General features: G+C 37.3%; 1 protein-coding gene across 1 annotated transcript in view; it reads right to left on the reverse strand.

Annotated features, from left to right (window-relative positions):
- The window catches only part of LOC135197488 (claspin-like), a 269392-nt gene that overhangs the window by 112992 nt on the left and 139668 nt on the right, over window positions 1–16732 (reverse strand). Inside the window, 1 exon segment of the mRNA XM_064224552.1 lies at window positions 11492–11630. Coding sequence (XP_064080622.1) covers window positions 11492–11630 — 139 coding nt within the window.

Raw genomic sequence — 16732 nt, forward strand, 5'->3', positions numbered from 1 at the left:
TTTACCCAAGTGAATACCAAGATCAACGTATTAAATCCAAATACACAAATAGTACACAGTCCTTTAATCTTTTATTCAGGCTTTTCAAGTTGTGAGAATTTAAAAAACCATATCATTACCACTGTACAGGAAGCATAATTACCATAACAACTCTATTACTATTCATTCCTCACAGACACATTATTTGCAATTCTGTTTCACGACTCCGAAACAGATTTTGTCCACATCTGGTGGACCCTTGGCCCTATTAATTTGGATAATTGAAGGATTACTAAATATACATATCTATATACAGTGGACCCCCACTAGATTGTGGTTCAGCAAACACAGATTCAGTACTTGTGGATTTTTCTGTGAAATTTACCTCAAAATATACTGCAGGGAAACTCACTAATTCATGAAGCTGAGCTATAGTATTCACTACTGTTTTCTAGTCTTATTTTCATGGCTAAATACATTTTTTTATATATAAAAAAAATATTTACTAATTTCAAATATTTATGTTAAAGTAAAAATTACATTTTTTATAACAAAAATAAGATTTTATGTATATTACCAAGTAGTTACCAAAGCTATAGTTTCTAAATCCGTCGGCAGCTGGAATTTTTGAAATTCGCAGTAGCGCAGTTTGCTTTGTCAGGTGATACCAACCCCCCAAACTATCAGGGGAGAGAGTAGGAATCAACATAGCACGAAAATCAGTTGTTTATGCCCACTATCCATTGTGAGGGGAGGAGGGCAGGACTTTAATCATGTAACTACTTGGGTAGTATTACATAAATCTTATTTCATTATAGAGGGCGGGGGAGGGGGGGGGGAGGGGGGGGGGGGGGTTATCACCTGACAAAAACAAACTAGCACTACACGAATTTCAAAAATCTAGCTGCTGACAGATTTTTAGAAACAATAGCTAAGTAACTAATTGGGTAGTTATATACATAAATTCTCTTAGCCCCCTAAACGCGACCTGGACGTATTTTTACGTCGACATTTTTTGTCTCTCGGGTGCCGACCTGGAGTATTTTACGTCGACATACAAAAGTTTTTTTAAAAATTCGCGGAAAAAAAAATACTTTTAGGCCTACCAGCCAAAAACTCTTGACTCCCCGACCTTGGGGCCTGGGGATGCTGGGAGTTCACGGATAAAGGTGTTGTTTTGTACACTCGTACGCAGGCGCGCAAGGGTGAATCTCTTCTTGCTGAAACTAAAAAAGTATCTGTGGCACATTTCGGAAATTATCATCACTTGGACATAATTTTGTACCATTGTAAATTAGCCGTTACCCATAGAGTATTATATATGAAAATATGCGCATTTTTTATGTAGAATACAACAAAAAAATTACTCATAATTGTAGCTTTTTATCAGTTTTGAGATATTTTCATATAAATAACGATAAGTGCCAAAATTTCAACATGCGGTCAACTTGACTCGACAAAATGGTCGAAAAAACACAAATTGTAAGCTAAACTCTATATTTTAGTAATATTCAATCATTACCTAATTTTGCAACAATAATTGGAAGTCTCTAGCACAATATTTTCTATTATGGTGAATTTATGAAAAAAAACTTTTTCCTCAAGTCCACGCGGTAACTCTTCCGAAAAAAATCATACATGCGATTGTGGGTAATGTTTTTGCACCATTTTAAAATTAGCCGTTACATAAAAAAAGTTTTATATAGGAAATGTGCGCAATTTCATGCACAATACAACTAAAACAACCCATGGGTGTAGCTTATTTTATCAATTTTTGAAATATTTTCATATAAAAAATGATAAGTGACAAATTTCAACCTTCGGTCACTTTGACTCTACGAAAAAATGGTTGAAAAACGCAATTGTAAGCTAAAAACGCTTATATATAGTACTAATATTCAATCAATACTTCATTTTGCAACAAATTGGAAGTCTCTAGCAAAATATTCGATTTAGGTGAATTATGAAAAAAATAACATTTTCTTTACGTGCCGCGCGGTAACTCTTCCGAAAAAATCATATGCGATTGTGGTAAGTTTGCACCATTTTTAAATTAGCCGTTACATAAAGTATTAATATGAAAAAATGTGCGCAATTTCATGTAGAATAAAACAAAAATAATTGAAGGTTGTAGCTTTTCTCATTTTTGAAATATTTGCATATAAAATCACGATAAAATAGAAAAAACCACGTTTGGTCAACTTTGACTCTACGAATGGTCGAAAACGCAATTGTAAGCTAAAACTCTTACAGCCTTAGTAATATTCAGTCATTTATCCTTCATCTTGAAACAAGTTTTTTTTTCGAAGTCTCTAGCACAATATAATAGATTTATGGTGATTTAAAAAAAAAACTTTCCATCCCCCTCTGCCGAGCGGATCACCGCCCACAAATATCTTAATGAAATGCGATACGTCCATTTCTCGAATATTTGCCCGTTTCATATTGGCATTCATAGAGTTTTTTATATATGAAAAATGTGCGCAATTTCATGTAGAATAAAACTAAAAATATTGAAGGTTGTAGCTTTTCTAATTTATGAAAAATTGCATATAAAAAAAATTATATATATAAAAAATTAGACAGATCGGTCAACTTTAACTCATCAGATATGGTCAAAAACTGCAATTGTAAGCTAATACTCTTCAAGTATAGTAATATTTCAAATCATTTTGGAAAGAAATGGAAGTCTCTAGGACATATTTTAGATTTTATGGTGAATTTAAAAAAAAAAATATTGTTTACGTCCGTTTGCGTTACGAAATTCATGCATTATTTTGTGATAATATTTCTCTGTTTTGCTTTTATCGTTTTTACAATGTGTATATACCAAAAGGATCCCCCCCGCAATTTAGTGTTACATTACAACGAAAAAAAGTACTTGTTTACCTTTAATCGTTTTGCGCACAGCGCGATTTGAATGCAATTATATATAAAATTTTGTTTTTTGCGCTATCATATATCGCATTATTTATATATGATAATGATTTTTTTTTATTTCTGATGGTTGCATACTAAACTTCAGCCAATGACAAAAAAAAAAGTAGCCAAAAATGAACTCTTAATCTTGAAAACTAAGCGCGCTGTGATTTTTTGAAAAAAATATTTTTTCCGCTTCTGCGCTCACTCCGAAACACCTCCGGCACATGGGAGACAATTTTTATTTTACTGCTTCGGCGTTTAAGGGTTAATAAGGATTTATGTATTATCATCATATAGAGAGAGAGAGAGAGAGAGAGAGAGAGAGAGAGAAAATTTTCACCCCTCTCTTTCCATGATGACACGCTATTAGAGAGAGAGAGAGAGAGAGAGAGAGAGAGAGAGAGAGAGAGAGAGAGAGAGAGAGAGAGAGAAAATGTTCACCCCTCTCTTTCCGTGATGACACGCTATTAGCTAAAACCATTGAAAGTAGCCAATGACAAAGTTTGTAGCTTGATGCTTTGCATGCACTGTCGATAGCGTATGAGTTGCACTTTTGTATCTGTCTATCTCTCTCTTACTTAAATAAGAGAATTTTTATGCATATGTAATATGTATCTTTTTATATGATAAATAACTTATTTACTGATTTTCAAATATTAATATTAACCCTTAAACGCCGACTGGACGTATTTTACGTCGACATTTTTTGTCTCTCGGGTGCCGACTGGATGTATTTTATGTCGGCATACAAAAGTTTTTTTAAAAATTCGCGGAAAAATACTTTTAGGCCTACCAGCCAAAAACTCTTGAATCACGCGCCTTTGGGGATGCTGGGAGTTCACGGATCAAGGTGATGTTTTGTTTACAATCGTTACGCAGGCGTGCAAAGCGCGAATTTCTTTCTTGCCGCACTAAAAAATATCTGTGACACATCTCGGAAATTATTTCATCACTTTGACATAATTTTTGTACCATTTTAAATTAGCCCTTACATGGAGTATTATACGTATATGAAAATGTGCGAATTTTTATGTAGAATACAACAAAAAAAATACTCATGATTGAAGCTTTTATCAGTTTTGAGATATTTTCATATAAATAACGATAAGTGCCAAAATTTCAACCTTCGGTCAACTTTGACTCTACGAAATGGTCGAAAAACACAATTGTAAGCTAAAACTCTTATATTTTAGTAATATTCAATCATTTACCTTAATTTTGCAACTAATTGGAAGTCTCCAGCACAATATTTCGATTTATGGTGAATTTATGAAAAAACTTTTTCCTCAAGTCCACGCGGTAACTCTTCCGGAAAATATCATACATGCGATTGTGGTAATGTTTACACCATTTTAAAATTAGCCGTTATATAAAGTTTTATATATGGAAATGTGCGCAATTTCATGCACAATACAACTAAAAACAACCCATGGTTGTAGCTTTTATCAATTTTGAAATATTTTCATATAAAAAATGATGTGACAAATTTTCAACCTTCGGTCAACTTTGACTCTACCGAAATGGTTGAAAAACGCAATTGTAAGCTAAAACTCTTATATTCTAGTAATATTCAATCATTTACCTTCATTTTGCAACAAATTGGAAGTCTCTAGCAAAATATTTCGATTTATGGTGAATTTATGAAAAAAATAACATTTTCTTTACGTCCGCGCGGTAACTCTTCCGAAAAAATCATAAGTGCGATTGTGGTAATGTTTGCACCATTTTAAATTAGCCGTTACATAAAGTTTTATATATGAAAATGTGCGCAATTTCATATAGAATAAAACAAATAATAATTGAAGGTTGTAGCTTTTCTCATTTTTGAAATATTTGCATATAAATCACGATAAATAGAAAAAAAACCACGTTCGGTCAACTTTGACTCTACCGAAATGGTCGAAAAACGCAATTGTAAGCTAAAACTCCTACAGTCTAGTAATATTCATTCATTTATCTTCTTCTTGAAACAAATTCGAAGTCTCTAGCACAATATTTAGATTTATGGTGAATTAAAAAAAAAAACTTTCCATCCCTCCGCGCGCGGATTCTCCGCCACAAATCTCCGAAATGCGTACGTCCCATTCTCGGAATATTTGCTCCGTTTCATATTAGGCATTACATAGAGTTTAATATATGAAAATGTGCGCAATTTCATGTAGAATAAAACGAAAAATATTTGAAGGTTGTAGCTTTTCTAATTTCCGAAATAATTGCATATAAAAAAATATATATATAAAAAATTAGACATTCGGTCAACTTTTAACTCATCAGAATATGGTCGAAAACTGCAATTGTAAGGTAATACTCTTACAGTATAGTAATATTCAATCATTTGCCTTCATTTTGAAAGAAATTGGAAGTATCTACGACAATATTTAGATTTATGGTGAATTTTTGAAAAAATTATTTGTTTACGTCCGTGCGTTACGAATTCATGCATTATTTTTTGTGATAATATTTTCTCTTGTGTGCTTTATTGTTTTACAATGGTTTATATACCAAAAATGATTGAAATTTAGTGTACATTACAACGAAAAAAAGTAACTTATTACCTTTACCCGTTTTATGCACAGCGCGATTTGAATACAATTATATATGAAAATTTCGTTTTTGCGCTATCATATATCGCATTATTTATATATGATAATGATAATTTTTTTTTCATTTCTGATGGTTTTGGCATACTAAACTTCAGCCAATGAAAAAAAAAGGAGCTAAAAGAAGAACTCTTAATCTTGAAAACTAAACGCGCTGTGATTTTTTGAAAAAAATATTTTTTCCGCTTCCGTGCTCACTCCGAAAACCACCTCCGGCACACGGGAGACAATTTTTTATTTTTTACCGCTTCTTGGCGTTAAAGGTTAATGCAAAAACAGCAAAACATCAATCAAATGTTGACGGAAAATCTTCAATATTGATCTATTATCATTTAATTTGTATTGTATAAAAAAAAAAAAAACAATGTTCACACCCCACCCATTCTCTTTCCATGACACCCCCACTATTGACTAAAAGAGTTGGAAGTAGCCAACTGCAACACTTGTAGCTTCGATCTTTGGTTCGTACTATCACTAATGGTGTGAGCTGTATTTATTGTAATATGAATAAAAATAAAAAATATAAAAACAATCGTACCGACAGTTTCTATTGTTAAACTGATGTAAATAACTTGGTTCAGCCCTTTCTCTCACTCTCTCTCTCTCTTTTTCTATAACAATAGCTACTGGCTTGAAGGGTTGGAAAGAGCCAGTCACACAGTAGGGTACCAGCTTTCCTTGATGATGGTTGACTTTAAATAGGCAGTTACATATAAGCATTTTTAAAGTCGAGGATTCCAATTTATCACAGATTTTCAGTACTTGCAGGTGGTTGTAGTCCCTAACCCCAGCAAATACGGGGGTCAACTGCCCCTGGTTATCGGCAGACTCAGTTATTGGCGATCAACAAGCGCCATAAAATCAGCGATTTATGGCACCATAACAGGCCAATTTCGGTTATCAGTGCCATAAGGTGCCGATAATAGAGTTATGGCACCATAACATACCTAACATGGGCGCCATTCATCAAAACTTGGCACCACAAGCGCTGTAAATCACAGAGTTTCAGTGAATGGAGGTTTTCGCTTATCAGTACCCTGCCGAGAACAGAACCCCCACCGATAACTGGGGACTGCCTGTATATATATAGGTGACGCCAAAGAAGAGGAAGAATCAGGACCATCATCAGCTCCTCAATGTTTTCATGCCAGCAAGGGGTGGTTCTACCATTTCCAAAAGTGGTCCCACTGTTTCCAAAAATGATTCCTCCTAAAGCCTGTTCCTCTGCGTGGACAAAGGGCATCAGCAGACACCAGAGTGGCCACAAAATATCCTAAGACCTTCAAAAATATCACCTGGGACAAGGGCTACCATTCAGAACAGGTCTTTGATATGAACGAGACTGGCTTATTCTGGATAAAAAATGCATTTAGGATATCTCATCAAGGACGAAGGCAGAACCTCTGGTTTAAGGGGACCATGCACCCTCTACCATGTTTCTGCTTGCACTGAAGGGTGGTAAGCTGAGGACCTTCCCTCTTGTGACTCATGGAATCTCTACAAATGCCATTGCTCACAATTTGTTTGACAATGATTTTCAAAATTTATGGTAGCAGACGAAATATTGCATTTTCTTTTATGGATCAATGTTTTTGGATTATTGAATTACATTTACTAATTACCCTGTAACTACGAAAGTAAGAGGAATTTTGATGAGATATTTTGTACACGCATTCTCCATTGCCATACAATGGTCCTTGAATTTTATCATGCTTTGCATTTTTCACCCTATACCCCATACCCCTATATATGGGGGTATAGGGCAAAAAATGCAGTCATGATAAAATTCAAGGACTATCGTATGGCAATGGAGAATGAGTGCAAGAAATATTGTCAAAATTCCTCTTACTGTCTTAGTTACAGAGTAATTATCGTATATACTCGCATATCATGCGACTTTTGAAGCCCTAATTTTGGAGCTAATTTTAAGGGGGTAGAATCTTACATGAGATAGAAAATTCAAGTATGTAATAATCATATATTAGTATCATATGATATAATACAAACATAATAGATATGCATCTTTTCCATGGATATTTTATAAAGTTGTTTTACTTCACGGCATCCAATAATATTATGTATATGAATTTTCATATTACTATTTGTTTGTATTATAAAATACAAACATAACAATCAATGTTTTGTTTTGGAAATCAGCTGAGGGCGATTGCGAGTAAGTTTGTTTTGCTGTGTTGAACTCAAATCAGAGCAACTTTCTTACCTTAGTTAGCGCAAATGAATCTCAAGATAGTACTATAATTTATATGAGACAAGGTTTATTTATGTTATACAAAGTGTTTTCAAGTGGAAATATCACTTGAAAACGTATCATTTGTGAATGAAATTTAGTTATTTTTTCGTTAGATGGCGCTGCCGAAATGGTCGAAAAACCCAATTGTAAGCTAAAACTCTTACAGTCTAGTAATATTCAGTCATTTATCTTCATTTTAAAACAAATTCGAAGTCTCTAGCACAATATTTAGATTTATGGTGAATTTAAAAAAAAAACTTTCCTTCCCTCTGCGCGCGGATTCTCCGCCGCAAATCTCCGAAATGCGTACGTCCCATTCTCGGAATATTCGCTCAGTTTCATATTAGGTGTTTCATCGAGTTTTATATATGAAAATGTGCGCAATTCCATGTAGAATACAACAAAAAATTATTGAAGGTTGTAGCTTTTCTCATTTTTGAAATATTTGCATATAAAAAAATATATAAAAAAAATTCGACATTCGGTCAACTTTAACTCGTCCAAAATGGTCAAAAACTGCAATTGTAAGACAAAAATCTTACAGTATAGTAATATTCAATCATTTATCTTCATTTTGAAACAAATTGGAAGTCTCTAGAAAAATATTTAGATTTATGGTGAATTTTGAAAAAAACTGTTTTTACATCCGCGCATTACGAATTCATGCATCATTTTGTGATAATATTTTCTCTGTGTTGCTGTGTTCGTTTTACAATGTGTTATATACCAAAATGATTGCAATTTAGTGTACAATACACCGAAAACAAAATTAACTTGTTAGCTTTAACTGCTTTGCTCACAGCGCGATTTGAATGCAATTATATATGAAATTTTGTTTTCGCATTATCATATATCGCATTATTTATATATGATAATGATATTTTTTTCATTTCTGATGGTTGCATACTAAACTTCAGGCAATGACAAAAATAAGGAGCCAAAAATGAATTCTTAATCTTTAAAACTAAGCGTGCTGTGATTTTTTGAAAAAAATATTTTTTCCGCTTCGGCGCTCACTCCGAGACCCCCTAGGCATACGGGAGACGATTTTTATTATACCCCTTAGGCATTTAAGGGTTAACATCGTCTTTGTAAAAATACAAAGAAAAACTTTGAACGCCTGTACCTCAAAACTATACTTATTGACCTTTATAGTCTATCTTCTACCTTAGTTTTAGTTATAGCATTGAAATTTTGCATATAACTTAAGAGAAACATTATAAAACAATCAAATGTAGCCCTTTTTTTCCAATTTTTGTCTTATTTTTTTTTTCTTAAATTTTCCCCTGATTTATAGGGTTTATTTTTTTTACCATAATGAAAAAATTCATATCTAGCAAAAAAAAATGACAGAAAAAAAAAAAACTTCATTTGATTGGAGGTCTACATCAGGTCTATATGATGATTAATTAACCAGGTCTTAATATTAAGTATCAAGGGAGGAGATGGAATTTGAAAAATGGTTATTTTCAGGATAAATCGCCCTGGCATTACAAAACGAAGGTCAATGCGAAAATCATATGCGGTTTGGGAATGTCCCAAGTTACCTTATTAAGTGGTATGAATGTGAAAGTCCTGTCTTTAAAAAATGGCATTAGCCGGCCGGCCCCCTTAAGCACAAAGATATGGCTATCCTTATCATGTGTGACAATACTGCTGGCTTCATGCTGAACAAGGCCTTAATTACAAAGCTGTAAACCCCAGGGCCCTCAAGAACAAAATCAAGAACTTGCTGCCTGTTTTAGAAGTACAACTCCAAGGCATGGATCACCAAAGTCCTTATGTCTAACTAGTTCTTTCAGAGCTTCATCCCTCAAGTTAAGGATTACCTCAACAACTTGTGCATGGCATGGAGTTCAAAGTGTTGTTGATTATGTTTGTTTGTTTGTATAGTGTTTTTACATTGCATGGAACCAGTGGTCATTCAGCAACGGGACCAACGGCTTTACACGACTTCCGAGCCACGTCGAGAGTGAACTTCTATCAGCAGAAACACACATCTCTAACCCCTCAGTGGAATGCCCAAGAATCGAACTCGCGGCCACCGAGGTGGTAGGCCAAGACCATACCAATCCTGCCACTGAGGTGCTGTTGTTGATTATGGATAATGCTAGAGGCCACCCTTGATCTTTATTACGAGGGAGTCCAGTTCAAGCTCCACCCTGCCAAACCACCACCTTCTTCCAGCCTATGGACCACTTCTACACCAGCAACTACCTCATGCACCTCATGAAGACAATGGACACAGATGGTGAATTTACACTGAAGGAGTATTGACATAAGTTCACGAGTGCCAAATCTGACAGTCATTGGCCGATTGTTGAGACATGAAGGAGGAGACCTTTAATATGTGATGAAGTAGTTGTGGCCAGTGTGTTCATGACTATAAGGGCTTCTCTCCTGAAAAAATTCAACATTCAGCCATTCATGATGCAGGCCAACTGGCGAGAACACTTGGTGGAGAAGACTTCAATGACGCCACTGGGGATGAAGTCGGCACCTCGTTGATGCCCTGACGGACCAGGATTTGGAGGAGCTGACTAAGTCTGCCAGGGAATGAGGAGGAGGAGGGTCTGTCTTTGGAATGTGTCCTGAATTATGAGGGTAGCCAGGGAGCTGCAAGAGATGACTGGGGCAGGGAATCTTTTATATGGAATGCTCCATAAAGTTTTCAAATGCCCTTGATGCGTGCAAGGGGCCCTATAATAACCCCCTTTTCAGCATAAAGACAGCAATAGCAGCTGCTATCAGTAAGTTTTTCTCACGCCCATGAAGAAAGGACCTCCAAAAGCCTTCCAAAAGCCCCTGAAGAAGTGGCCAATTGTTGGGACAAAGCACCTGGAGAAGGGGAAGAGGCACCCCCAGAACTGTAACTCCTCTGCTTTGCTGTGCAATCATATTTTCATCGTCATTCATCAGACTGCAAAGCTAATTCATCATCATCCTCAATCAACATTCAACACTGGTTAGTACTCGTATGATTTACATAATCTTAAACTTCCCATTATTTCATATAATTTTTGCCATGCATATCTAAATATTCAGGTACAATACTTAACTGTTCCCTGTACTTGAGAATGTACAAATGTTACCCCTATCTACTGCATATATCAAAATAAAACGGTAAGGCTTGAATACAGTATGGAAGAAAATGTGTGCCTGAATATAGGGGTGACTTGTTTAGTTTTTGCCTTGGTAACAGTAACAGTTGCAGGAGTGTCCACGCATAGATGTAAGCCAAATATTTTTAAGGGTAATGTAGTAAGATTCCTGTGTATTTTTAGGGGTAATGTTATAAGATGACATTGAAATGATATTAAAGTGTTTAAGATGATAGTATAAGGTGTATTTGGTGTTTAAACTATTAAAATAGCCAAGTTATTTGGTGTTTGAACTATTAAAATAGGCAATTATATGCCTTTTTAGAAGACGGTCTCAAGTATTCACATTGTTTCAGCTATTCACAGTTCAGTCATGGTTCCTAACCCATGCAAATCAGGGGTCGACTGCAATAGAGAAAACAATAAATTCATTCAAAATACACTAAGACAAAAATGCTAATTGAAACTACAGATGGAAACTACTTTTGCCAATGAACTCACATGAACCTTTGATCTGCATTTTAGACGTAGTGTGGGAAGAACACAAATTGATCCTACAATCACTAAAATTGAAAGATGACAATTAAATTGATACGATATTTTACAAATTACAATACGGTATGATAATTAATACTCACCCTGCATCACTTGCTCATTATCTAAAAATTGTTTCTCTTTCACCTTCCTTAACCGTTCCTTCTCTCGTTTTTCCATAATTTTTGACTGCAAAGCCATTTTAAGTAATACCATTCGAGCACCAGGTACAGGGTCGCCAAACTGAGGAGCAGACATCATGCAACAATTATATGTACTCATAAAAAAATGGCATTTTCATGAGAAAATTAAGTTTCATAAATACTTACCAGTGATTAGATAGCTAACGTTTCTAACTCAGGCAGCAACTTTTTAAAATTTATCAGTATTGCTTTTTCTGTTTTTACCTAGGTGATAAACCTACCCATTATTGGGTAACACAGAAAACAACCTGGCAAGTACAAATACTCAATTTGTTTGTGTCTGCATGTCCATATGAGGGCAGGAGGGCTCTGTAATTACTTGGCAAGTGTATATGAAAATTTAATTTTATCATGAAAATGTCATTTTCATATCATATAAGTAACGTGCCAAGTAATTACACAGCTGAATCCCACATTGAATGGATGTGGGGTACATGGACATACTCTACTCCAAAAATGACAAATTTTCTTAGACAATTTGTATTTTTCATAGCTACAAACCTGAGGTCTTAACAATAGGATAATTTCTAGCACCTAGATGGATCCAGTTAAAAAACAGATGAAAGCAAGGAATCTTGTGATATGTGGCAATGCATGCGAAGATCAGATGAAGAGTGGTCAAGGACCACTCACCTACGCCACCGCGTCAGTCTTTCCCAACTCAGGATGTCTTAACACACAGAGGGGCAGCTAGAATAGGGCAGTATAATGTTAAGACCTCAGGTTTGCTATGAAAAATACAAACTGTCTTAGAAAATTTGTCATTTGTTCATACACAAACAAACCTTCGGTCTTAACAATAGGATAGACTCATACTTGGAGGGAGGTACAAGACATCCTAAACTGGTTGGGGGCCTACCCACCAGTCCAGCTTCCAAAAAAAATGACTTCTGGAGAGGGACTGAAGCCCGTTGAGAAGCTAGATAAATTGATATCTAACCACTCAGACCCTGAGTCACGTACAATAATATATGGGAGAACCATTGTATAGGGAACCAAAGAGAAACTGACTGTCCAATAGCAAACCAATACACCAGGGTTTATATTACTCCCAACTCCTCCTTGCCAAGGAGTGGAGCATATGCTACCAAACAGAGGGTTGATATTTGTATATTAAGTGACCACACTATCAGTATGACTACCTTACTCACCTGTATCAGACCAAGTCCAGCAAATGATGTCTCTACTCCTTAACCCGCACGAAGGATGAAGATGAAGGAAAGGTACAAGAGAAAGAAGGAGACCAGCCAACTCACTCATTATTTCATCCACACAATCATCTTAGGTAAGATACAAAAGTGCCCTGTTAAGGGGGCCGGCCGGCTAATGCCCTTTTTTAAGGACAGGACTTTGATATTCTACAATCATCCAACTTAATAATGGTAGACTTGGGACACTCCAAACGCCAATATGATTTTTCCGCCTCTGACCTTCGGTTTTGTGACGCCAGGGCGATTTATCCCGAAAATACCATTTTTCAAATTCTATCTCCTCCCTTGATATTTAATATTAAGACCTGGGATTACTACCATATAATACTGATGTAGACCTCCAATCGAATTAAGAGTTTTTTTTTCTAAAAGTCATTTTTTTTTTGCTAGATATGAATTTTTCAATATGGTAAAAAATAACCCTATAAATCAGGAGAAAAAAATTTATAAAAAAAATACGAAACAAAAATTGGAAAAAAAGGGCTTGATTTGATTGTTCTATAATGTCTTTCTGAGTAATATACCAAATTCCAATGTTATAGCTTTAAAACTAAGTGAGAAGATAGATTTTGAAGGTCAATAAGTATAGTTTTGAGATACGGGCGTTCAAAGTTTTCCTTCGTATTTCTTATAAAGACAATGTTAATAAATAATGATTATTATGAATGTATATTTCTTTTTTGTGTATTAATAAACCAAAACTATTTTATTTATCATAATTTAATCATAAATGATGATCCCTTTGCTCATATATCGCAGCCTGGGGCACTGCTTGAGGCAAGATGGGGCACTCTTTCTTCGCAACTTCTCTCTCTCCCCTTCACATAACTCGGCTTATTACAGCGATTTTCTTCTTCTGTATGTTTAGCGAGATGTTTTCCTTGTATTTTCCTTTTTGGCATGATGAAATTCTTGCCCGAAACAAAGATAAACAAACGTAAAATGGAAGAGAATGTCAAGAGGTGAAACTCGAAGGCGTACTCTTTTTTTACAAAGACAATTTAATAAATGATGATTATTATGAATTTCATATTTCATTTTGGGTATTGAAAAACCAAAACTTTGTTATTTATCATAAATGAAGATCTCTTTGCTCAAAGATCGTAGCCTTGGGCATATATTATGATATTCTTCGTCTGTATGTTAGCGAGATGTTTTCCTTGTCTTTTCCTCATTGGCATGATGAAATTCTTGCCGAAACATACATAAACATACGTAAAAGCGGGTGAATGGCAGAGGTGAAATGGAACGTGTAGACTACTTGAAGTCTGTGATCGCACTAAATCAGGACTGGACTTGGTAGCTGAGCCTGAAGTCTCCTTCTTGACTCGGGGAATGTCTACAGATGCCATTTCTCCCAATTTCTTTGACAATAATTATCAAAATTTACGAGAATATAAGAGAAATATTGCATTTTCTTGTACGGATCAATGTTTTAGGCTTATTGAGTTACGATAACTAATTACCCTGTAACTACGAAAGTAAGAGGAATTTTGACGAAATATTTCGTATACGTATTCTCAATTGCCATATGAGGCTCCATGAATTTTTTCATGACTTTGCATTTTTCGCCCTATACCACCATATATAGGGGTTCCAGCCGGCCCCCTTAAGGGCAACTATGTAATCACTGGGCAGCCACCACAGGGCCCAGGGAAAACGTATCCGCAGATCTGTGGGTAACAGCCTTAGGTTAGAAAGAGGTAAACGTGGACTGGCATAACCAAGTACCAGAGCTCAGCACTCTTATGTACAGCCAAGTTCTTTTTGAAAGCCAGAGAGGGACCAATACCCTTAATGTCATGCGCTCTAGCCTGCACAGACGTGGTGGTGGAATCATCAAGAGTCAAGTATGCCTGACTGATGGCTTCCCATATCCAAAAAGCAATAGTACTCTTACACACCTCTTTCTTTTGTACGGCCTGTGCTAACAAAAAGTCTGCAGCAGCCTGGTCTAAGGTGTTGAGTCCTTTTCAGATAGCAACACAGGGCCCAGACAGGGCACAACAAAAGCTCTTGAGCATCACCACCCACAAATTCATTCAGTGATGGAATGGAAAACGAAGTGAACCTGTCATCGTGCACAGAGGGATTTTGGGTCTTGGCTACGAATTCCGGGACAAATTCGAAGGACACAGACAACCAACCCCTGGTGTGCTTCACCTCATAGCTCAGACCATGGAGCTCTCCTACCCTCTTGGAAGATGCCAAGGCCAGAAGGAAAACTGTCTTGAGCATCAAGTTCCTGCCAGATGAGCGACGCAAGAGCTCATATGGACTCTTAGTGAAGCTCTTGAGAACCAAGGAAACATCCCACGTCGGAGGCCTGAGCTCTCTAAGAGAACTCGACTGCTCAAACCCCTTAACTAGCAAGGAAAGTTCACAGGAAGAGATGTCGATACCTTTAAGGCGTAAAACCAAACTCAGGGCCGCCCTGTAGCCTCTAATGGCAGAAACGGACAAATGTTTCTTGTCTCTGATGAAGGTTAAAAAGTCTGCTATTCGCTGAATAGAGGTCGCGAGTGGAGAAAAACCCCGTTTATGACACCAATCACAGTAGATAACCCATTTGCCTTGGTAAATTGAGGCGGTCGACTTTCAGAAACTGCTGGACATATGCCCTGCCGTTCCCTGAGAAAAGCCTCTCGTTCGGAGGAGATACTTGATAGCCTCCAACCGTGAAGAGACAGGGATTCTACTGACTGGTGGAACCTTTCCGCAAGGGGCTGACACAGGAGATCTGGGAACCATTCTGCCCGAGGCCACAGAGGGGCTACCAAAGTCATTCTGAGACCCTGTGAACTCATTATCCTGTTCAGAACTTGACGGATCAAACAAAACGGAGGGAAGGCATACACCTCCAGCTTGTCCCAGGGATGTTGGAATGCGTTCTCTGCCAATGCTAAAGGATCTGGGACCAGTGAACAGACTATCTCTAGCTTCCTGTTGAAGTGAGTCGCAAAAAGGTCCAGCATGGGTCTCCCTAAAACCTGGAAAAGCTTGTCTGCCACCACTTGATGAAGGGACCACTCTGTGCCTAGGATCTGATCCCAACGACCGAGTTTGTCTGCGACCACATTCCGTTTGCCTGGGATATACCTGGTTGAGAGCTCTAACGAATTGCTGACCGCCCATTGGTGAACCTCAAAGGTCACAGCGTGAAGTTGACGAGAAACCAGGCCTCCCTGTTTGTTCACATAGGCTACCACCGTGGTGTTGTCCGACATGAGAATGACAGAATGACCTCCTACCTTCTCCCGAAACTCCTTCAGACTCAGGAAGGATACCTTCAACTCCAAGACGTTGATATGTTGCTGCTTGTCCTCCAAACTCCAAGTGCCTGTAGCGATGAGGCCGCCTAAATGAGCCCCCCAACCTGCGAGGGAGGCGTCAGAGAACAGAAGGAAGTCCGGTGGAAGAGAACGCAGAGGGACACCCTTCGAAAGATTCTGGTCGTCATACCACTAACGAAGGTCTTCTCTCACTTCCAGAGACAGGAACCATTAACCGGGGTGAGTCCCCTCCCGGAAACCAGAATTCTCCCAGTCTCCATTGCAGAGACCGAGGGACCAGCTTCTCCAGGGAAGACAACACTCCCAGAAGAACCTGCCACTGATGAGCTGACTGATGTGGTTCCGACAGGAAGTCGCGCCCCACCACCACCCGCAACTTCTCCAATCTCTGATCCGATGGGAAAAAACAAAAAATTTAACCACTGTGGTATCAACGACCATGCTCAGTAGAGATCCTTTGACTGGGCACTAGGTTTGACTCTTCCTGGGTTGACTACGATGCCCAGTTCCAGACAGAAACGAAGTAGACGATCCCTGTCCTGCAGCAGCTTTTCCATGGAAACTGCCAAGACCAACCAATTGTCGAGGTACCTCAGCAAACGGATCCCCTGAGCATGGGCCCAATTTGACACGAGAGA

This window comes from Macrobrachium nipponense, chromosome 21 (genome assembly GCF_015104395.2).
Source record: "Macrobrachium nipponense isolate FS-2020 chromosome 21, ASM1510439v2, whole genome shotgun sequence".
NCBI classification, from domain to species: Eukaryota; Metazoa; Arthropoda; class Malacostraca; order Decapoda; family Palaemonidae; genus Macrobrachium; species Macrobrachium nipponense.